General features: G+C 40.8%; 2 protein-coding genes across 9 annotated transcripts in view; one reads left to right on the top strand and one right to left on the bottom strand.

Annotated features, from left to right (window-relative positions):
* Positions 1-12,941, bottom strand: part of sgce (sarcoglycan, epsilon) — a 30,182-nt gene extending 17,241 nt beyond the window's left edge. For 2 of the 5 annotated variants that reach the window (XR_015849816.1, XM_088329557.1), the window contains exons 1-2: positions 8,444-8,835; positions 240-362 (exon numbers count right to left, since the gene is read on the bottom strand). Coding sequence is in view for 4 of the 5 variants with exons in the window: in XM_088329557.1 (XP_088185683.1) it covers positions 240-362; positions 8,444-8,480 (160 nt within the window). In the remaining variant the exon portion in view is untranslated. Of the gene's footprint in view, positions 1-239; positions 363-8,443; positions 8,836-12,717 lie in introns of those variants that run through there. The other 3 variants (XM_088329555.1, XM_088329559.1, XM_088329558.1) reach the window with 3 other exon arrangements.
* ppp1r9a (protein phosphatase 1, regulatory subunit 9A) overlaps positions 12,715-24,078 on the top strand; it is a 47,283-nt gene continuing 35,919 nt past the window's right edge. The window contains exons 1-2 of one of the 4 annotated variants that reach the window (XM_088329553.1): positions 12,715-13,245; positions 15,079-16,525. In XM_088329553.1, coding sequence (XP_088185679.1) covers positions 15,227-16,525 — 1,299 coding nt within the window. In that variant the 5' untranslated portion in view covers positions 12,715-13,245; positions 15,079-15,226. The remainder of the gene's footprint in view (positions 13,246-15,078; positions 16,526-24,078) is intronic. The other 3 variants (XM_088329551.1, XM_088329554.1, XM_088329552.1) reach the window with 3 other exon arrangements.

Raw genomic sequence — 24,078 nt, 5'->3', positions numbered from 1 at the left:
CACGCTTGATTGAGTGAAGTAAGAGAGAGAGACTGAATAATCGGCTCATGAATGAAATAAAAAGCCGATACGATATCCGTTAAATTCCCAAATATCCGCGCTGATAATCGGCTGGTCCGATAATTGGTCGACCTCTAGTGTTTGGATGGTGGACATGACTTCAATAACGCTTGCTTAAAATCGACAGAAGGCCACATAGACGTACATAATTTGAGTTTCACTAAATCGCTGTGTTATACCTGATTTAGGGTGGGGCGGAAACTCCCCTTTGAAGTGTTCTCTTTCTAGAACGTGGACGAAGAGCACGCCGGCGGACGGGTAGACGTTGCGGTCCGAGTGTGCCCTCGACAAGATGGTGATTGCTGAAAAAGAACGTGAGTGCGTTAAAATGAGTTAAAAATGTTTAACTATTGCCTTGAAAGTGTTAACTAAATCAAAAGATGAATACAGTAATCCCTTGCTCTATCGCGGTTTACTTATCGCGGTATTGCTACTTGGTGGATTTTTATTGTGCATTGTCTTCTGCGTTTTGATTGGCTAAACAGAGGAAGATGCTATCAATCGCCAACAAAGCAGGACTTCTCCAACCGCTAAACTGGCCCTAGAGCCACATGCGGGATTTTGGTGCTCCCTAGTGGTTCCATGACGCTTTGTCATAAATACTTTGATAATGGAAAAATACCTGTTTTTGTAGGACAAAACCGAGAGGTAAATACAGTTTTCTGTAATGTCCACATGAAAGTATCATGTAAAGTAAAGTGGATCGTGTCCTTTATTCATAAAGTTGTGCAATAAAACCGCATGGCTATTTTAAAATTTGAATTTGAAAAGACAGAAGTTTTATAGAGTACAGTACTTCTTTTAAACAAATACTTATTAAACTTATTTAGTAAATAATGATTAAAAATGTCTATTTTAAATTGTTAGTATTAAAACCAATAAGGCATCCATGTAACTTTTCATTTTCTTCTTGTTTTAAAAAGCAATCTTACACATGTTTACATTCTATACACATTCTTCAATTCGAAATTTGATCAAAATATTTTTCAATGATTTTAAATTTAAGCACAGTTCAACAGCTAAACTACTAATTTTGCCATTAGCCACAAACTACTTAATGATTGTTGTCACTTAATACATTTTGATAATAAAAGGATTGTGGAAAGTATAAATAAATCCACGCACTGTATCCTCCGAACTAGATGGCACACCTAAAGAACAAAGATTTGCGTCTCATATAGATTGTATAATTTGGTGAAAAAACATTTTGAAATGCAAAATTACAATGAAATGCTTCTACATATGGTTACTATTTAAAGTTAATTTAATCTTCAAACCAGATTTCCTTATATTTAGGTTGTACGAAATATGATTTTTCAGTTTAATTTATTGTGCCTTATAGTCCAGTGCGTATTTTATATTAAAAAATATCATAGGGGATTATTTTTAGATTTTGCTTTATAGTCCAGAAAATGCGGTATTTACTCCAAAACACACGATAACGGTGTATGCTCTATATTGATCAAACAGAGATCACCTCTTTTAGCTCCAGATAGTGACCGATTCAAATTATGATTGACACATTGTTTAGCCAATGAAATTCCCAGCGTAAATGTATGCAATTTTTTGGTGCGTGTTCAAATCAGACATTCACAATGCTTTCACAATGTCTGAGCACTTGTCGTCTCCAAGGGCCACTTTTGGGTATGTCTAGACCTTCCCTTAAAAAATGTGTAACATACAAAGTTTAGTTTTTTAGATTTTGACCAAGTTTAACCAGGGACCAGATTAAGGCTTCACGCTATTTTCCCAGTTGTTTTCCAGCTAAAATGCCCATGCTACACTCATCTGTAGGCATGTGTTCCAATTTAGATTACTCAATGTTGGGGGACAAAACCTGAGCGTTTTTCATTTCTAAGAAGACCAAAAGAGTCCGTATTCTCCAAAGGGTTCAAGAATAGCATTCAATTGACTTTGGGTACGTCTTGGATTGGGATTTGAGAAGAATTAACAGGATTGTTAATAGGTTAAAAGGTTACACAGTTCCATACTTTTTTCTTTTTTTTTAACCTCCCAAGTTGGCTTCTATTGCGCTCTCAATGGCCTCCCCCCCAAAGCTGTCTTTACCTACTTGATCCCCCTACATGATCCCCCCCCCTCTATTTTTACTCTTTTATCTCTCCTGCAGTGGGTGGGCACATTCTCGGATCGCCGTATGAGATTGAAAGCACAAGAAAGGAAGAAAAAAAATGATCTTGTGGACACACAGCACGACAGGCATTCAATAAAAAGTGAGAGACTGCACTGGTACCGTGTTTTTATCCACTCTTTCATCAGTATCAGACTCACATTACTAACACAAGTTGCCACCATCACACATTGAATAAGAAGAGTTAAGCCCTTTCTCCATAGGCAGACTGAAGCCCCCAACGCAAATCTAATGAAGAGAGTAATAGAGGATTTAGCTTTTAATCCACGTCTATGAAAGAGGAAATCTCCATTGTTAACAGAAGTTAAGAAAAAAAAAGATTAAGGCTCACAGTATTCAGAAATCACCGAAAGGCAAAGGTCGCAAGACATGCATGTTAAATAGGGCAACATCTGACGCAGACATTGACCTGGCCATATGTTTCAAGTCCCTCAGGGCTTGGTCACATCTGGCTACGATCAATGGCCTTTTAGCCGATACTTGACATGGTGGGATGCCGGATTCGTGACATGAAAGGTGCTTGAAGTCAAGGGACCAAAAGACAGGATTTATCTGAAAACAAGTGCTAAACCCAATCCAGTATATATACAGTATCTCATTTTTTTAGCAGTCACTGTTAAATTTACCTGTGCTAATATCAAATGTGCATAGTTGTGGCATCCTGGCTTTTTGCCCAACTCTCTCGAGATGATGACCCACCGTTCCTACTGTACGTGATACATCAACCATTTATGGTTAATGCATAACAGATTCCACTTTCAAATACATAAGGACGACAAAAGGATAGTGTGCAAAACCTCTATTCCATACTAAAACATTATTGCACAATGTTCTCGTTACAGGTCATAAAAAAGGCACTGATTAAACGATCAAAACTCTACATGACTCACTAACATCTGATTGATTTTTGGAAATAGCCAACTAGTAAATACACTTTCCTGCCCCAACCTTGCCCAAGCTAAAATCTCAACTGTGAGGCCCTTATCAAGAACAGGTCTCCACTTTGCTAATGAATAGAAGAGGGAGGGTTTACCTACAGCAGTGGTCGATAACCAATGGGTCGCACGCCGTACATGGCTCTTTTCATGAGTATGTATGGTTTGACGTTTTTAAAAACACCTCAGCTTGCACCTTGTTTTTGAATTATTAAAAAAAAAAAATCTCGATCAGAATGAGCTGCAACCATCTTAAGTAATTGCGGGAGGAAGAAAAGTTTAAAGTGATATATTTGTTGATATTTGGGACACGGTCTCTGGCATTATTCTTATTTCATAAATTTTATCAAATCATCACATTTCAAACAGCGGTTTTGTTGAATTTTGTCTCAAAATATACAGTGTGGCTCTTTCCTCTCCCCCCCAAAACAGTTTCAAAACATTTTGCTTTTATGGCTCTTTGAATAAAAAAGGTTCCCGACCCCTGGCCTACAGCTTCCCTTCTCCATGGCTATGCAGTCAGGAGGAATGCGTGTGCTTCTTTGCTGTTCAACCGGGAACAAGGAAAAACAACCACGGCCACTGTTCCGACACACTCTTTGGCACGATGCCTGTGCTGATTGCCTGCGGGCGCACAACCTGGAAGTGAAAATTGTTTCGACCCCGCAAGCAGACCGCCATCAAAAAAGACCGGCGCCGACGACAGCATAACCTTTGATAGATTTGATTCGAGGAGGTACGCTGAATTGTTGATGGGAAAATCCCGTCATAGTTTTTGTGTTTCTGAAGGTATTCCCAAATTCTTCAACATGCCGCATGTGAGGAAATAGTTCATGGCTTTTACATGAATTCATATTTTAACGGTATATTCCAATTATTTTCTAAGATAATGCATTTTGAAGACAGCACCTGCGCGACCCTACTGAGCAGCGCAGATGATGGATGGATGGATTTGGACAACTGTGGGAAGGAACACTACACGTTTTGTATTTAAGTGAATACAAATCATGTTTATTTGTGATGCCCCGAAATACAAGAAGTCTCAAACGGCCGTTCAGACTACAGACAAATACAGACTACACACTTTTACAGAGTTATTACACCATCCCCTGATCTGAAACCTACATGAGGTTAAAAAAATAACCTAAAACCTCAGCATGAGGAAAATAAAGAAACGTTAAGAAGGGAAACAATACACAGACATCGTCATTCATAAGCTATCGAATATAAGTGTGTTTTAAGCCTATATTCAAACACTTTCCCTAAGATTGCAGATGCAATCTCAGAGGGAAGGGCATTCCACAGCACCGGGGCCCGAATGGAGAACGCTCTTGAACCTGCGGATTTCTTCTTGGCTCTTGGGATCACTAGTGGACCAGCATTTTCCGAGCAGGAAAATGGGGGGGATATTAAATCTGAAAGATTTGAGTGGGCAATTCCAAGGGAAAAAAATATTTTTGGGAACATCTTTAAACTTTTGAGAAAAGTTTGACCACTGTCAGCACAAGAGCACCAAGGCTTTGGGATGGCAAACAAGTGGCAACATTCTTGCCTGTATCAATGAGGAAAGCAGTTAGGCATGACATTGTGTTACGCTAGCAGGGAAGGGGGCCAGGGTAGTTTTGGGGACAGTGGGTCAACACATGAAGCGCTTCACTGCACACGCCCACTCACCATTGCTGTACAAGGCCGTTCTCTGCTTCCAGTTCACGCTCGGCGCCTTTCCAACCTTTCCCTCATGCAAAGACATTTCTACAGCCTTGCTGCCATGAACAATGCAAACTAGAGGATCAAGATTGTTGTTCAGTGAGCATTTCTATTTGAAATCAGGGGTTGGCAATTATTTAGAGTCAAGGGCTCTCATTGGTTAAAACATTTTTCTTAATCCTGGAGACAAGAGGTAAGATCTTGGGCCCAGGCCCGAACCCGGCCCGAATTTCGGGCATAAAATGTCAATCATTGAATTGGACCGGGGCAGACTTCTCTCTCACAGTTTTTTTATTATCTTTGTGCAGAGTCTGCACAACATGCACTCACTTACACTCAAGTGATTATTGTGATGACTGCTTTTTAATTCTACACGAGTCATATTTTTCTGAAGTAACAGTACTTTTACTTTAGTAACACTTCGCCACTGCCAAAAATATATTATTCAGATCCATCATAAAGAACATTCTTACCAAACCACCAGTTAAACTCCAAATCACTAAAGCCAAATACATTTTTATCCTCTGTGTCACGGTAGAAGATGCACCGCTTCCTCTTTCCACCTCTATGTCGCTTACGTCAGTCGTCGTTTCCGCTTCTCGCCAATAGCTTTCAAACTTTACGAACTTTCTGATTCTCTGCCAAATATTTCACTATTTGCAGCTTGTAATCTACAGAATATGATTTTTTTTTCGATTTCATTTGTCTGCACTTTGCTGAGTGGTTGTTTAGATGCTGCACTTTGGCGCCCAGATGCACACTAGATTCGAGGGACCGGGCCCGGAGTAAACCCGAAGCTGTGTACTTCAGCGCCAAACTACGCATGGCGCCAAAGTTCAGCTTCTGGTTAACTTCTGGCCCATTCCCTCAAATCAAGTTAATTGACCGGGTTCGTGCTGATATACTTGTGGGTTGGGTCGGGCATGGATCATTTTAGCCCCGATCTTACCTCTAAAACATACACCTATATACATGCTATAATCCAATCATATATGCATATATTTATCACATACAATTACACACACCAACGTACCTACATACATACATCTAGACCTCTCTACCTCTTACCACTGTGACCTATGGATAAATGAATCAAATTCACCAGTAATTATTCTTGGTCATTCTCTTTTGTACCCACAATGCAACATAATTTTGTACCTTTTCTTGAACTGATGGATATTTAGACTTTGCTTCAGGTCCTTGTTTAGATTGTTCCACAGTTTTACAACGATTACAGATATAGAGAAAGTTTTCAATGTTGTTCTTACGTTTAGGTTAAAAAAAAAGATGTATTTTTAGTTGGACCCCATCCATCCATTATCTGCACCGCTCATCCTCAGTAGGGTCGCGAAGGTGCTGGAGCCCATCCCAGCTATCTTCGGCAGTGGGCAGGGGACACCCTGAACTGGTTGCCAACCAGTCGCAGGGCACACAGAGACAGACAACTTGCTCGCTCATTCACACCTAGGGACAATTTGGACCGGCCAATTGACCTGACATGCATGTTTTTGGAATGTGGGAGGAAACCGGAGTGCCCGGAGGAAACCCATGCAAGCACGGGGACAACATGAAAACTCCACACAGGAGGTTCGATCTCATGACCTCAGAACTGTGCCGCACACGCGCTACCCACTGCCCCGCCGTGCTGCCTCATGCTAAACATAAGAAACAAATAATAAATATTCGATAATTCAACATATTTGGGTGACTAGTCGACAATAAAATAATCGTTAGTTGAGCCCTGTTCACCAAACACATGATTTAAAAAAGTAAAATAATTTATGAATCGACTTTATTTTGGATATTTACCTTAAAACTCTCCGTTGGCGTCATTTCAACAATTTTTAAGATCCAATTTTAAAATGAACAATTGTGCCTCCTAGCGGCCAATCATTTGTGTTCAAGACATTTGTGTGAAGCCAGTTGATTGGAACAGGTGCTGCCCAGGAGAACATGTTTGACAGCGTGACCGGACTCGCTTTTTGATGTTTATTGTTTTTACTAAAAACTTTTGTTACGAAAACCTAATTAAATATCACAAATTGCGAACAGAGAAGAGATTAGCTCGTCAAAAAGTAAGTCAAATCTTAGTTTTTTGCATATCGAGTATCGATAGTTGCGTTAAGCCGTGGATTAATGACCCTCTTTCTAAATAAATAAATTATAAAACAAACGATCTCGATTTATTTTCCAACTGTTTGTAACTTTGAACTTAAACCATTTTCCCGTATTTTCTATGTTTTTTTATCATTTTAAATTGTGTATGCCATATAAAAAATATTAAGGAATTGTTTTTAATTATACTTCCATGTATGAAAGGCAACACTGAATTTACTGCAAGTGGGGAGAGACATTAGAATTGTTTCTGTTAAGTTGGTAAATAAAACAAACTAGTCGTGTACTTTAACATGGACTTATGCTGCTGTTCATTTATTTTATGGTACCATGTCCACACTTTTAATTAATGTTTACATTGAGTTATTTATGGGTTTTATGGATATTCTGTGGATTTTGAAGTTTTTCTCTATTATTGGATGAATGGAGGCTCCAAATGAAGTTTCCTCGGTCTTTTTGACGATGACAATAAATATTCTGAATCTAAAGAATCTGTCTTGCTGTGACTAAACGGGTGCCGCCTTATGTCTGTAAACTCGATAATTACTTATAAACAGGGATCGCAAACAAGAATAAGGGGAGCAGTTGTCTGAGGTTGACAGGTATGCTGTATTGTACTGTTCAGATGTATTTTATACACTAATTATGAACTTGAAATATTTAAAGGTACATTGTGTCGTTTTTGACCATTGGATGGCACTGTATGGTGCCAAATGAGCACGGCGTAGCAGCAAGATGGCACACAAACATGGCGGTAACGACTAAGTATGGATTCCTCAATGTAAAAGAAATACAAATATCTATAATATATAATAATAGATAATACCTAGGAATATTTATAAAATTAAACATTGGTATAATAGTTCATGTATTTTTGCTTATTATTCAAATCTGTTTTTCTTTTCAATGAATGGAGGTTTTTGTTCAACTAGGGGGCACTCAATATAACACACTGTCCCTTTAAGGTTCAAATGGTGGCAAATGACTAAGTTAATGTTAATTGAGGAGCTTCGTTCGGGAGGAAATCGTTCATTTTGTCGCCCTCTTTCGCCTGGTATAAGCAATATATACAGCAATTAAATACTGTACTTCACGGCAGGGTAAAACTATTGATGACAGATATTATTATCAAAAGAATGATTTCGTTACTTAGCTATGCAGCAATCTTCAGGCGTTATTAAAGGAAGCTGGGCATGAAACAGACAGGATACAGCAAAACGACTTTTTTAAACAATATATTGTTAAATAAAAATGAATGACGTGAGCCAAATGGCATATAACACGCAAGCTCAAAACAGTTAGAAGGTGAACGCTTTTCCTGTGTTCCGCCCGGAAAGCGCTGTTTTAACGTTCCCCCCCCATCTTATTTTTCCATGACCGCGGCTACAACCAAGGCTAACAGAGCAGCTAGCTGGCTAGCTAACAGTCATGGAGACGCTGCGAACGTCCGCTCGTCTCCGGCGCGATCGTCACCTACCCCAGGCGAGCCACACCGCGACGACTGCAGCGGACATGGTGCTTGGCGGCGTCCTCCTCGTGTAAGTTTCACGTGGAACGCAATGTTTTTTTCCGAATCGCCATCCCCAAAAGCATCCCTGCAGCTCTGCCCAAATTCCTCCTCCGCCTCCTTCCTAGGCGAGACTCCCCACTGGCTCAAAACATCTGCATGGAAAAAGATGCCTGGCTTCGAAAAAAAAAAGGAAAATTACCAAAACACCCTGCGAAAAACTGCTTTCCACCGTGGTGGTAACCAGACCGTTTAGGGGTGCTCAAGCATCCCCTAATTTTAATTTATTTAATTTTTAAGCTAATAAAAGAAAGGATAGGCTAAAATAGGATGAACAACGCTAGATAAAAGATAAAGTCAAACAAACAAAATGTGAGCAACGCATCATCGTAAATACTCTGTCTTCAAATTTAATTTCTCCTTGTGTTCCTGCTCGGAAAATGCTAGTCTGCCAGTGATCCAAGAGCCAAGAAGAAATCCGCAGTTTCGAGAGCATTCTCCATGGGAGCCCCGGTGCTCTGAAATGCTCTGACCTCTGAAATTCCATCTGCAATCTCAGTGGAACTGTTTCAATCGAGGCTTAAAATTGACTTCTATTCAATAGCTTATGAATGGCCTATGTTTTATGCTGACGTCTGGAAGTGGGATGACTTTGTGTGCGGTCCCTTCTCAAGGTTTCTACATTTCACTCATTCTAAGGTTTTCGGGTTTTCCATTACCCTCACGACGGTTTTACATCAGCCGATGGTGTCATAAAAGGGTGTAGACTGTGGTCTGTGCAGCTCTTTGAGACTTCTTGTGATTAAGGGGGTCACAAACAAATTTGACTTGACTTGAAATGCTTCAGACTGTGGGTGTAACCGGCTTATTTTGGGGGTATATATAGATCTTTATAGATCTCTATCTCTCGCCATATATCTCCTATATTTCTCAAAATGAGCTATTATGTAATTATGTATTATATGTAATACATATTTTGATTTTTTTCTGTTTAGCGGGCTATAGGTTTCCCACCCCGATCTGGATACCCAGCACCCTCAAAGCTCTAAACCTAAAATTGCCCGTTTTCGACCAACGTGAGGATTTGTTTTAGTATTGCACCGAAACATCAATTCGTAAAGAGAGCTAATAGTTATTTATCGACACAAATTATGATGTGTTTTCTTTCAATTATTTCCCACATTCCCAATGAAACATTGGGGTTCATGTATGAAAAAAAATACATACATATAGATAGATAGATATCTCACCCAAAAAAAAGACCATGATATCAGGTCACGGCTAAAACATCGCAAAGAAGGTTTTAAATAAACTTCTGATTTGCAGGGTCCTTTATGCATTTCAACCATGGGTGTAACCAGCCATATTTTGTAGTATATCTATTAGTATTTTTGTAGTATTTTAATAGTGTTTTTTTCTTGTCAGAATGAAGACAAAAATTAGGTCCCTGCATTAAACCAGTTTTAAGTAGCACATGGGTTTTATTCGTGACTATTTTAATATAAGATCAGGCAATCTTTTGTTAACACTTATGATTGTTTTCATGGCTCTCCTTGCACAGTAGTCGGCAACCACCGGGCCCGAACCGGTATGAGGCCATGTGTAGTTTAGGACCAGGCTGCACAGAAATTAAAAAAAAGAAAACTCCTTGTACAGTTCCACACTAAATCGTGCATACTGTACACACATTTATTTTTATTTCAAGTGACTGAGTTTGGGTGCATGTTGTACAGTGGTCTTTTGGTGGTATATTACGTATTCGAGCAAAGATTGATCAGTCGACATATCGCTAACCACATTTGCTCGTCATTGAATACAACGGGAATCGAACCCGGAACACAGCAGCGAGATCGCCAAATCCTGACCACAAGTTTACTAGGATTGTAAATGACGTAGGCAAAGGTTTTGATTTAATCTCATCATCACACTATTTTACAACTACACGTTGTAGTGGAGCATAATGGGAAATAGTTAAGCCACAACAACGTTGTACAAGGTGGTATGTGAGTAAAAGTGGTGTGATGATGAGACAATATCGATTTAGTAACATTTATTAACTGTCCTTTTAAATATTTCACAGATTCGCTTTTGTGGCAATCTCACATTTATGGTTTTCCATGTCTAAATCTTGAAAGAGTTCTAAGTATTTCAGAAGGAAAGTTTTCATCTGGACCAAAATGTGATTTAAAAAGAAAGAAAAAACAACATTTGTTTTAAATTGCTTCGAATTCATGTGGTGTTTTTTGGGGGGTCGACTTGGTCTTTTCTGTCTGATTTCAAAAGGCATTTAAAATGTCTTGAATTTAACTTGCCTTAAGCTAGAGGAACGCTGTTAATACTGTCAGGTGACTTTTCTCTCCATATTCTGAATAGGTTAACAGGCAGCCCCATTGAGTTTATTTCCTGTATTTGATATTGGCAGTCCAGCGCCGGGTGCGTCTGTTGAGAACCAGGAACGGAGATGGGAACCCAATTGCGTTAGTTTCTTAGTTTTATTTAAAAAGAGGCTCCCACGATCCAGTGATCGTTGATTGTGGGGAGCAGGTCGCTCGTGACGCGGAAGTGGCACTTCTCTGGCGACCGATCGCGGTGTCGAAGAAGGAAAAGCAGGTCGGGTTACCGGGGTGCAGGAGCAGAGACGTGATCGAACGGAAACAGGTCGAAGCCGGGAAACGTACGGGAGTCAGGTTCGGAAGGCTTGCCTTAGCGGGAGCTGAAGGTTCGCAACGATCGGACGCCGGTAACGGGGAGCCGGGGGGTTTAAAAAGTGGCAAGGAGCCAATCAGCGACCAGGGCTGTTGGCGCCACCGGGGCAGACGCAGGTGTCCCGAATCAGTAATCATGACAGCGTCTTTAGGGAAAGTATGGCCCAGGGCCAAAAGTGGCACATCCAATCCCTCTGATTGGTCCCAACTGCGACTGGACATCCGAATACATGCAACATTTTAGCAGTTCTCTTGTTTTTTGTTAGACTATAGTAAAAACTAAATATCAGCAGTTCTCTTGTTTTTTTGTTAGACTATAGTGAAAACCAAATATCAATATTTTTATTGTATTTATGTTTTAACAGCTGAGCATTGGCAATTCGTGACACAAATTGGAAAAAAACTTGTTTTTTCCTTTTAGTAATTATTGCACCTTCATAGGCAAAAAGCATTTTGATCCCCTACTGAGAAGGACCCCAGTAGACATGCATGGTCTGGTTTTGGTCCTATGGTTCCAGTTCGGAAGGACGGGCCCCTCCTTCAGACCCCTTACCCTTATTTACAACATGCCCACTTTTATCCAGCTCAAGCTGATTCACATCCTTTGGCAGCGTCTTGTTGCAGATTTGGTCTCTCACCCTCAGGATTATTTTTAAGTTGCTAAGCAACATCTTCACATGTAGGCTGTAGTATAGTACATAATAATAATAATATAATAATAATTTCCTTGTATTGTCATTCTGTGTAACAATGTACACAGAACGAAATGTCGATTGCACCTGACCCGTTGTAGCGAGCCGATGCAGCCGCAGCCAACAGAGGGCGCCGCCGACCACTTTTTAAGTCTTAGGAATGACTCGGCCGGGGCGCGAACCCGAACCTCCCAGTCTCAAAGCGGGCGCCTTACCATCTAGGCTACTGAGCTGGTATAAAATGTCGATTGCACCTGACCCGTTGTAGCGAGCCGATGCAGCCGCAGCCAACAGAGGGCGCCGCCGACCACTTTTTAAGTCTTAGGAATGACTCGGCCGGGGCGCGAACCACCGACCTCCCAGTCTCAAAGCGGGCGCCTTACCATCTAGGCTACTGAGCTGGTGAATACGCACATTTGTAGATTTGTGTGTGTGTGTGTGTGTGTGTGTGTGTGTGTATATATATATATATATATATATATATATAAATGGTAAGCACAGATTTTGATATCGTTTTTGTTCACCATGTAACTTAAGTACTCGAGTAAAAGTAGCTAGTTACAAGGGAAAGTTACTACAGTATTTCTTTTACTTTAAAAAATACCGCCCTTCAGCAGACAAAGTAATGTGGCGCTTTTGACTGTTGGTAACGGTAACGGCGGAAAAAGTGATTAGTTAGATGACCCCGTTACTGAAAACACAGCGCCGTTACGTAACAGCATTATACCCAACACTGGTCTTAATACATAACAAAGCCAAACACAGTTCGTTTCAGGGTTTGGTTCCCAAGTTAAGAATCAAACAGAGGTATATTTGTATGAACTCCAAATGGTAACTTAAATGAAACCTTATGTAGCCCCCGACGGTCCTTGACCCTGTTTACCCCACCCACTGACGATGATGCGCAGCAGGCAGGCGGCTTGTGAAGTTGCAGAAGCTGCAGAAGCTGCGTGCTGCTATTTGTGCCAGACTGCAGCCCACCACCAAGCCGCAGCTTATCGGAGCAAACCATTCCAGCTCTCCGGGTTCGTAACACCTGCCATGGGCTGTTGCCTCAAACAGAGGGGGAAAAAAGGATTCGTCTTGCATCGGTGCGCTTGCCTCGCCGGTTAGGATTCGGAACGTCGCCGACGAGAGGCTCCGGCGCGATGCGCGTCCAAGCTGCGCTGGTGCCGCCGTCGTGAAAGCGAAAGCGGCAGCATCTGCTCGCCGCCTGCGACGGCGCTGTAGCCGCTCAGGCCAGTCCGTGTACGTCCTCATGCACGCCTCCGAGGTGGATATTCGGTACGGGACTCTTCGAAATGCGCCGCTCGCTCGCTTCTGCGGCGAGCGCTTTGCTTGTGCGTGAGGCGTCAAATGCAAGCAAGCCACGGACGTAAGTAGGACGGACGCTTTTGTTTTTGTCGCTCCGAGGCGGTGTATTTACGCGTTCAACTTATCTGTATGTGTTGGATGTTTTCATTGAAACGGATGACGGTAATCCGAGCTGTCTCGTTATAGCTGTGCAGTGTCGTCGCATCCAAAAATTGTTATCAAATGGAGAACTTACTTTGCTCCATGCAATTCCCTACACCCATTCAGGTGTCATTTGCATTTAAACAAGATTCACTTTTTGCACCCAGAAGGGTCCACTATGGTAAACAATGAATATTATATCAGCATGTTTAGGTTTCTTAGCATGCTTCAGCCCAGTCCATGCATTGTAGACTATTGTTTGACAATCCCCCTATTCCCCACCCCCCGGAATGCGATGCAAAGGATTAAACATTAATAGTTAGTGATATTTAACTATAGTTGCCCTCAAATTCTTCTGTACACAAAAATGCAGTGGTACTTCAAGTCAAGTTACATTTATTTGTAAAGCCCTTAATTACAAAACGTCTCAAAGGACAGTACAAGCCACAGTTATACATCCCCTAATCCGACACCGACACTTCACTTTGCTTATTAATTATAAAATTTATGAAAACACTGATGAAATAATACTGTATTTGTGAGACAACAATATACCGTAAAATTCAAACTATAAGGCACGCCTGATTATAAGCTACACCCAGTACTTTTTTAAAGATAAAAACATTTTGTACATGCACAAGCCTAACCTGACTATAGCCCGCATGTTTCCACATAGAAACATGAGATCTTTTCAAAAAAAGACGGTACACAGAGAGCGTTTTAATAATGTCTAGTATCTTAACCCCTTAACGTTCCGATGGACCTTTGATAAACCAATATGTGTCTGTCTGATGTCACCAGTCACTGAAATCTGTCATGCCACATATCATTGGAAAGTGCAAACTTTTGTGATTAAATATATCATGACCATTTCAAAATATACTCATCAGAGAAACATCACCATCAGTCTGAAAAAAGATAGCTGAAAACTATAAAACTGGTGCAACACACCATGACATCCCCTGGGCCGTCTTCAACTTCTTTGAATGTCAGGGAAAATGGCTTTGTTACATCAAGGACAATCCAGAGAATCCAACAGTGTCAATTTTTTTTGACAATTTATTTCAAAACACACGATAAAGCCTACTGATTTCTGCTTCGTTGGACTTTGCTTCTTGTAATACGTTTGCGTGACCACATTTTTTTCCCCTTTACTCGTTAAATGATTCCCATTATGGTAGTTAGCGCTCCCCTTTAGATTGACACATTTTCCATGATGAGAGTCTGCTCATACTAGTTTTATCCATGCACAATGCGCAAAGTTACATTAAACTTGCCACATATATTCCCTCGGTCTCACTCTTACCTTTACTGCTCGGGCACCCTCTGGTGGCCGTTAGAGAAGAAATGCATCAATTAATCGCATCATTGCATAAGCTGCAGGCTTGAAAGATAGGGAAAAAAGACGCGGCTTAAAATCCAAACTTTACGGTAGTTATCTTTCAAAGGTTAAACAGATATGACTTGAGAAGATTTTCAACACCGTGGCATTTTAATGTAACGAGACAAACATTCAAGAAATGTCATGACGTAATAACTAAGCAATATTTTGTGTGTTCATTCATTGGCGAGTTTGATAAACGAATCCTGAGTTTTTTTTTTTTAATCACTATAGATCACTAGTCCAAAATTGCCCTCCATGCTTTTTGCACACCTTGTTTAGTCACACTTTGATTTTTTTTTTCACAGCAGCATTTTGTCATTATTTGTTCAATCCATTTTGTAGCCTTACTGCACTTAATTTTCCCTGCAGGTGTGAACAAGGCTGAAAGGAATCTAAAAAGAGAATTGATTGGACCAAATTTGGCTGTGCTGGAGTAGGTCAAACCCAACATTCAGATCCCGAGTTCTGATGGGTGTACGGCGATGCTGACATCCCCACTAAAACCAAGAACGACATCATGCTGAAGACTGAGGCCACGGGGGAAAGGAGCAGCCTTCGGAGTGCCTCCCCGCACCGCAATGCCTACCGGGCTGAGTTTCAGGCCCTCAAGAGGGCCTTTGATCAGCCTCAAACCGATGGAAACTCCAAGCCCCAGGACCTGGATGGTGGAAAGCAACCCAGGGGCCGTCAGTACGGGACCCATGTCAGCCGCATTAAGAACATGTTCATGCAGATGGGGTCTGAAAGTGCTGCTGTTAAATCGAGAAGTCAAGATGACATCTCGCCCCAAAAGCCGACCAACTTTATTAACAAATCTGATGGCTCAGTGATAAAGCTCCAGCATTCCTCATCGGCCGAGAGGGTCGGTGGCGCGGGGGCAAAGTTCTCGGAAACCAGGAAGCTGTTTGAACAGCATTCGCGTGACCAATCACAATCACCAGTCTACCCCTCTGGACGTGATAAACGCGGTTCCCACGAGCACCTTGACGATTGGCGAGGCGCAAGGTCTAACAGAGGCAGCACGGACTCGCTGGACTCTCTGTGCTCCAGAACGGAGGCGTCTTCGCCAACCGTTAGTCAACTAAGTGCTGTTTTTGAAAATGCCGACCAACAAAACCAGGGTGTGCCCTTCAAAGGAATCAGCAGACGGGCCTTGTACTCACCTGACGGGTTCCATCGTCAGGGAGGGGATCTAAGTGAGGACGATGCACGGCAGTCTCCGATCCGTGGAACTTACCGCAGCAGGATAGGGGCAAAGTTTCCTTCGTCTTTGTCCGCTGATGAACTGCTGAGTTCCGGAGGTGAGACTGTTGATCGCAAGCAATTCCTACGAGATAAAGGAACCCAGGAAAAACTCGACAATGGGCAACTATCAAATGCAACCACAAATGGAAGTGAGGTCAATGGCTCTATTGAGGAGGATATCGATGGGTTAACGGCTACAAATCATGATTTGATTACCAAAAATACTTTTGAGGATGAAACTCCTGAGCCACCAACCATTCAAAGTGCTTTAGCTGAAGAAAACCAAGAAGGCCCTACCAAAAAAGACACTCCAGACTCCCCTAAAGACCAAAAAGACGAGCCTCAAGAGGAATACACTGGGAATGAAGGGGTGATTTTTAACGCCGATGGCGACGCGTGCTACCAGGGTTGGGGGGAAAGTTGCACCGACCCCGAAGACGAGCTGTACGACGATGACGACATAGTCTACGACCCAGGTTCTGACGTAACTGAGATTCCTGGTCTGCCGGAGGAAAACAAAGAGGACATCCCTGCAACCAGGAAGATTCGCTTCAGCACTGCTCCCATCACAGTAAGTTGGGCGCTGCTCCAAACTCGTTTAGGTAGTTTTGAAAGCAGATTAGAAAATATATATTTTCACCAAAGCGACCTGATTGGGAGATCATTTCTCTAGTGTAGTTAGCTTCACTTTTGATCTCAGAATTGTATATTTAATTGAACCATTTCCTTGTAAGACCACTGCGTGAGGTTCTAACAACGGTCACATCATAATATTTGATAGAGCAGCAAACGAGCATGTATCAACATGAAATAAGTTGCTTAGGTGACAAGGGCTGTAGCTTTTTTATGAGGCAAAGCTTGATGGTTAAAACATCTGCCCCTTAGGTAAAATTGCGCTCATCAGCAGAACATCTGTGCATGTGTTGGTCGATCTGGTTGTGCACCTTGTTTCTATGCTTAATGCACTTTAAATCACATCTGATTCTAAGCACAATTTAACCAGGCGCATCTAGGTTTCCTGTCTCATTTAATTTGACATATTTTGCCAATAATGCTGAATAATGGCTGGAGATGCACTCGTTCCTTTTAATTGCACATGGAGTTGTTTTGATGTTCCATCATCAGACTGAGAACATGTTGAACACAATGAAGCGAGTGTAGTTTGTGGATTGCGAAAATGGATTCTGAAAGATTACAGGAAATATTTTCCGCTCGTAATCCTCAAGCTTTTAGGTTCAATAAGATTAACGTCTGTGGTAGTAAACATCATTTTTTAGGGGGGCCTCTGGGCACTGGTTGTGTTTTGACTGTGATGGTCTGTTTGGGTGCAGTGACCGGAGAACAGAAATTGACTATTGATTGATACAGCTGTCAATATTCTGCTTCCTGTATTGAATAATGTGGAGAACAGTAGGCCTAAAAAAATGTCCAGTATCCGTGTGATTGTTTTCTTTTTTTCTTAATTTAGCTGTACACAAAGAACCTAACGTTTAAAAAAAAAATTACAAACATGGTCTTTGCAATATTAACTATCTTATGTGCCTAAAAACAATACTTATGCTGCAAAAAAATAATTTTAAGTATTATTTTTATGTATTTTACTACAAGTTTCAACAAATGTAACCTATCCATTATGTGCACTGCTTATGCTCAGTAGGGTTGCGGGGGTGCTGGAGCCCATCCCAGCTATCTTCGGGCAGTGGGCAGGGGACACCCTGAACTGGTTGCCAGCCAGGCGTAGGGCACACAGGGACAGACAACTCACTTGCTCATTCACACCGAGGGACAATTCAGACTGGCCAATTAACCTGTCTTGCATTGCGGTGCCGTGCTGCCACCAATTTACCAAATTAAATAAAATATCTTTTATAATAAAGAATCAATAATATTGTTTTTGTAATATGTTCTTCCTTTATAATTACACATAATTTTTTCAATTTTTAGTGAAATTTAAAATAGGGTCTTATTAATACCGTATTTGAGTTGTTTTACGAATTACTTTATTTTAGTGGACTTTTTTGCAGTTAAAACAATGGTCAGAAGGGATTGTAACCTGTTCAACTGTAAGTTGTCATGGAAGGCCAACTAAATTTTTTGCAGTTCTGCTTGCCTTTTGGATAATGTAACATTCCAGGCACTTAGACAAGCTGTCAAGCGTGCCATCAAAACTTGTTTATCTCCAATGTATGGAAAGGCACCCCACATAATCAACAATGTATGTACAATAAATTAAGTTATTTTTTTCCCGTAAAATGTCTATGTTTTTAAAAGTGTGTTGATAAATGAATGAATACAACGTTCTTTCGAACATGAGAAAAACAACACAGTTCAAAAAACAAAAGCAATATTAACGTAACATGTCCGAAAAGGAGTAGGAAGAACTGTTTCCTTATTAAATCCTGCCCTTTCGACTTTCTTAATAATTATCTTGCCGCGAGATCTCCTGTGTATTTACATATAAAAAACACCTCATAAATGTACACATTTACATAGGTTCATTTTGCAAGACAATAGGGAAATAATAACAAATAAAAATAATAAACCATATTTAGATACAACTGTATAATTGATCTATGAAAAATGGCTAGGATCTTCAAAGACCTTTATTTTTCCTCTACCCTGTTAATACCATGATTTTGTAACGCTTTTTAGATTACAAAAAATAGAAATAAAAATGTATTCAACCTTTTATATTTGGAGGAAATGATTGAAATGATCTTAACCTGGCACTGTTCATATAATAAATTCAGTCTGAGTACTGGGAGCTATCACAAAGTAGGGGTCGAGAATCAATCCTATAAACATCCTACAATGAACCAAGGCAGTTAAGGCCTGCTCTTCGAACAAAAAAGTTTATTTTTGCTAATTACTGTGTGCCATCTCTTACTATAACATAGCATTTATTTCCTCCCCCAGTTTCACATAGCATTTTTTGGGTGACAGTTAAAAAGTTCATTTTGGACAAAAGCTGATACCGTATAAAAAGAGCTCATTCATCATATGGAATATGGAGGGAAAGCAGTCCCCACATTTCACACACACACTGCCACACCCCCTCCTCTCAATTTCATTATGCAACCCCCTCCCCTCTGTCCACAAACACGTCCATTCTTTTGTTCAACCATATAACGATGGGACAAAAGACGTGCTCTCAAGCCCCACATGAGTCGACCCCCAGAAAGGAGGAGACTGCAGAGCTCGTCTTGGCACAGGCACAAATATATATACAAATCTTTTAATCTTTAACAGTTCTTGTAATATTTCTTAGTGCTGCTCCCTAAAGCGGATAAATCATTTTAACATCCGAGCTTTGCCGCCCTAATTGATTTAAAAACCAGGCGGCCAGCTGCTAAGAGGAGAGTGCGCATCCAGCGTTTTTGATGATCGTTTGTGAGCAGGGTAATCAAGTCTGGTTGAAAAGTTTTCAGTACTCAAAATATGTGAACCTTTAGCAGAAGAGCTTCATCAAAATTGAAGGTATTCCCAAACAGATTTTCTTTTCAATTAGTCACAGCACGTGTGGTGTTCCTCCCCACAATGTTGCAAATATGTTACGAAATATTTCACGCACTGGGGGACCCCAGAAATTGAATCCCAAAGTTGACCCAACTGGCTTGTTTCCGGTAGATCTGTGGCATCATTGGAAGGATGCAACACTTTCAAAATGGCGAATCAATAACACAACCTACTGCTAACAGGTTCACCTGGAAGCTTTCAGGAGACGCATGCTAACGCTTGAGCTAGCTGGACAATATCATAATAAATGCAAGACCCGCTGCGAAATACGCAAAAAGAAAAGTCACAATCACATACCTAAAAGGAGGTAAGGGGAAAAACAGAATGCGCGCTGTACACAATGGCAGGTAAACTTACCGCAAGGAGATTTTGATGATCAAAGAATGCAACTCAGACAAATCAGTCAAAAGTTCCCCAACGACACGCTAAGCAAAGTTACAATATCTCCAAGCTGAAATGACGCTATGCATCGGCTGATACTACAATCGTTGTCTGTTTTCCACCGGGACCTGCCATTCTTTTGAGTCTTCGATGTCTTTTGGTGACGTCACAGCTCTTGGGGATGTCAGGTCAAAATGTGTTTTTTAAAAGTTAATTTCGGGAGATCCAGGGCGTGTGGAATATTGAAACATCTGCATGATTGTGCGGAGGAACACTACACCTTCTGGGTCTAATTGAAAAAAACAAAATGGGTCTTGTAATTCCTTTTAACCATGAAAAACAAGTTTTCGGTTTCTAGCAGGTGATTACAGTTGTTTCTAATTAATTGTCCTGTTACTGTAATGGCACTTTTGCTTTCACTGGGCGGCTACATTGTGACCCAGTGAGGAAACGACTTCAGTCGAGCTTCCCGAAGGCGCTGACCTACAGAACCGAATCCCTTCACGTGCTCAGTCAAGCAACCGTCGGGTTTTAGTGTCTCATCGGATTGCGCTGGCAGAGTCACGCTTCCCATGCCCTATTTCCACATCCCTTTTTTTTTACATGAAGTACCATTCTCTTCTTCCACTGTTTGCTGTCTGTCTGTCAGGGTGTGGATCTCGCCAAGGGATTTTGTCAGAGGAGGCTTCTTTGTATGCACTGTCTAAACTTTGTATTTGTACTGTATTTTCCACACTGTTAGGCGCACCCCCCAAAAAGTAGTCTTTTGTTTTCATATATAAGGCGCATCAGACTATAAGGCGCATGGAATTGAGACTACAGTCAGAGCTTCCCCGTGTACATATTAATGCAATTTATTAATGTGCCGCTGACCAAGATTTCAAATAATTGTATGCAACAGTAATCAAATCCGAATTATGGCTGTGAGAGCGCTGACACATTACCACTAGACCACCAGTGCTACAGATGACATAGGAAATGGCATTAGAGCTTACGCCATTATCACACCATTTTTACTCACTGTGCCCCAACACTGATTTGCAGAGTGCATTCTGAAAGGTTAAACAGTGTCTCTACTTCACCTGTGTGTGTATAATGTGTCAGTTTAATATGTTTGCCTCCGAAAGTTTTTTTTTTTTTGTTGACTTTGTTTTCTATGTTCTTCATTATTCGTAGGTGAAAGAGTGTTTTAGGTATCAGAATGTACTATGCAAATTCGTGTTCTTGGCACCGAAACAACAGTGTGATGAAGAGATAATGGTTAAAGCCTTTGCAGGACACTCCTGAAAAAAAATGAAATATGAATTGAAATATTTACGGATTTACACATTTGTTTTTTTGTAAAATACAAATGTTTTTGCTTTTTACACGATGAACAGATTTAAAGTCAAACAACAACATAAAAATGCTGAAAATGCATAACAATAACATACATTTGAATTATTAACTCTTCAATGCTATACAGAAATAAAAATAATAAATAATAATAATAATGCAAAAGAAAATTACAATTCTATTTTAACCAATTAAACATGCAAAGAATATACATTTAAAATAAGTAAAACAAAAAGCATAAGATGAGCAGTTAGAACAATATTATTATATTATTACTGAGTCCAAATTTGGCTAATTTTTCAGTTTTGTTTTATATAGTTTTTTTTCTTTCAGTACAGTACTTTTTTTGTCTTTCATTATGAATCTAATTATTAGCCAACACCTATAGAGCCTTTTCCGTCTTTGTATCCAAGATGCGCATGCATTGTTGAAGCAGAATGTCAGAATTCCTGTCAGTTTATAGGAGCCCATTGCCACAAAAAGATTGTAAATCGTCAATAGGAACAGAGCAAAATAGCACAAGGTATGTGCTAGCTGCAAGATAGGGACTTTATTTTAGTCATGAATGTCAACAATAAAAAAAACCTTCTTTTGATCGGTGCTGATTTCTTTAAAGCTACTGAAAAAATGGTATTGAAAGTGCTTGAAAAGTGCTTGAATTTGGTCATGAAAAGGGTGTACTAACCCTTAATTTGCCAAAGAGAGCGCTGCTGGCCCCTAAAGTGATGGAGGTGCAATGCACAATATTCCAGGATAGTAAAAAATAAAATAGTTCCAGATTTCAAAGGCACCCCACTATTTGAGAAGCACTGAGTTAAACTATTGTGCTTTGGCTGCTACATTTGTGTATTGGATCGTGCCCCTCTTCCATTCGAGGCCCGCTGAATAGCCTCATCAATGTGATCGATGTGTGTCAGCCGTCTTCCCTCTGGCAATGTGTCCTGATACACCAGTCCGGTCTAGATGGCGCGGTTGGGCTACGTGCTGTTTTGCCGATGAACGGTTCACGTTTTGGATATTGAAATGGAACAAAGGCGCGGGAAAGTTGAGGTCATCACCCTCACCTTAATATCCTATTCCAACAGACAAACGTTTGGATGAGAGGGAGTGCTCCCAGGGAAAAAACGAGATTCTGAATCTCTGCAGTACAACGTGTCACACCGTGTAATAGGGCTGCAAGATTTTGTAATACACCTAATGACTATTTTTCAGATCTGGATTGCAATTTTGATGCGATTTTCGATTTTAAAAGAATGCATTTTCTGTGCTTGTTATATCTTTGGGGGTCGAACTTAAACAGAGTGACTTGCAAACTTACTTCAAGGTGATGTTACAACTGACTGAGAGTATACAACAGTAACAAAATAACAAGTACAGATCTACAAATGAAAACAAATAGGGCAGTTGAATCGATTTTCTTTATTGTCATTACACAACAGAACCACAACATTGGTGGGCTTCTCTTTTTCTAGCCCTGGGTAACCGCGACTTTTGCAAGGTCTCCGTATTGATTCAAATACAAGAGTCTCGAATGTAGCGGTTTTCCACAGGTAGTAGCTCCAGGTCTTCTGTTTCACAGGTAATGGATCTGGCGCTGGTGATTAGCCATGTTTGGTTGTGGTGGCTCAAGAGTCGTTAGCCTAGCTGTGAACTTTCCTTTCGACGCTGTCTCAGTCTCCTCCTGGACCCGATAGCAATCCTCGGAGCACCCTCTGGAGATTTCTTTGCCCGCCTCTGACTTTCCTCAGTCCAATTTTATTGTTTAATTACTCTTCAATCTTACGAGCAAAAGCTATGAGCTTTGGCGTTTGATTTGGTGGCCATCTGTGCAAGGGCTGTTTGTTTGTCTGACTGACGGCTTACACCAGCCTATCACAGTTGCACACACACGTCTTGCAAACTTTGACTCGCCTTTATTGGCTAGTACCATTAAAACCTGTTTGTGTTTGGCCGGCGGGGCTAAACCCCGAAATGTTCTCTCCATCACTCACAAACATGGAACTATAAATCTTTGATAAAAACAGTGTTTTGCGGTTAAACTCTTGCACTAGGTCACATCGCGGTATCGATTAGATATTGGTTAATCGTGCCCTACTGGGTACCTAACCAAACACAAAGAATGTCTCTGGTTTTGTTGCTGATTCTTCAAAACGCATAAAATGGAAATGAACAGTAAGCCTGTTTCGTTCTCCGCTAGCTCGTATTTACTTCCAAAAAGGCATTAACCATTATCTCTTTATCGCACTATTGTTTAGGTGCCAAGAACACTGATTTGCATTGTGCATTCTCATAGCTAAAACACCCTTACCGACGAATGATGGAGACAAAACAGAGTCTTTCAACAAAATATTGTACAAACTTTTCGGAGGCATAAGTATTAAACTGCAACATTGTACACACACAGATGAAGTTGAGACACTGTTTAATCTTCAACACTGTGTCTAAAGAGCCAGGTTAACCACATCAGCACATGCCAGTGCCTAATCCTAAATGTGATGTACCTTATACATGACCATTACATCTTCCTCTGTTTTATCTGGCCTGTAGCCTAATGCGGGTTGAAAATTAGATGGGCTCCCAGCCAAGAACTTTGCTTTCAGGCTCTGATGGGGAGGATTACTCTGCTTTAGTAGCATGCCTGTTTTGGCTGATGATGATATGTTTACCACTCTATGATTAAAACAACAAAAACAGAATGGTAATAATAGATGAAATGCGATGGCGTCAAGACTGTTTTTTGGGGATTTTAAAAGTATTGATCCACAAAAATTAAATATTGGAGAGTTCGCATGAGAGAGAGAGAGAGAGAGAGAGAGAGAGAGAGAGAGAGAGAGAGAGAGAGAGAGAGAGAGAGAGAGAGAGAGAGAGAGAGAGAGGAGAGAGAGAGAGAGA

This window comes from Urocampus carinirostris, chromosome 2, assembly GCF_059441175.1.
Source record: "Urocampus carinirostris isolate Australia breed hairy pipefish chromosome 2, RoL_Ucar_1.0, whole genome shotgun sequence".
NCBI lineage: Eukaryota > Metazoa > Chordata > Actinopteri > Syngnathiformes > Syngnathidae > Urocampus > Urocampus carinirostris.
The sequence above is the reverse complement of the archived record's forward strand: the minus strand, read 5'-3'. Positions and strand labels throughout refer to the sequence as shown.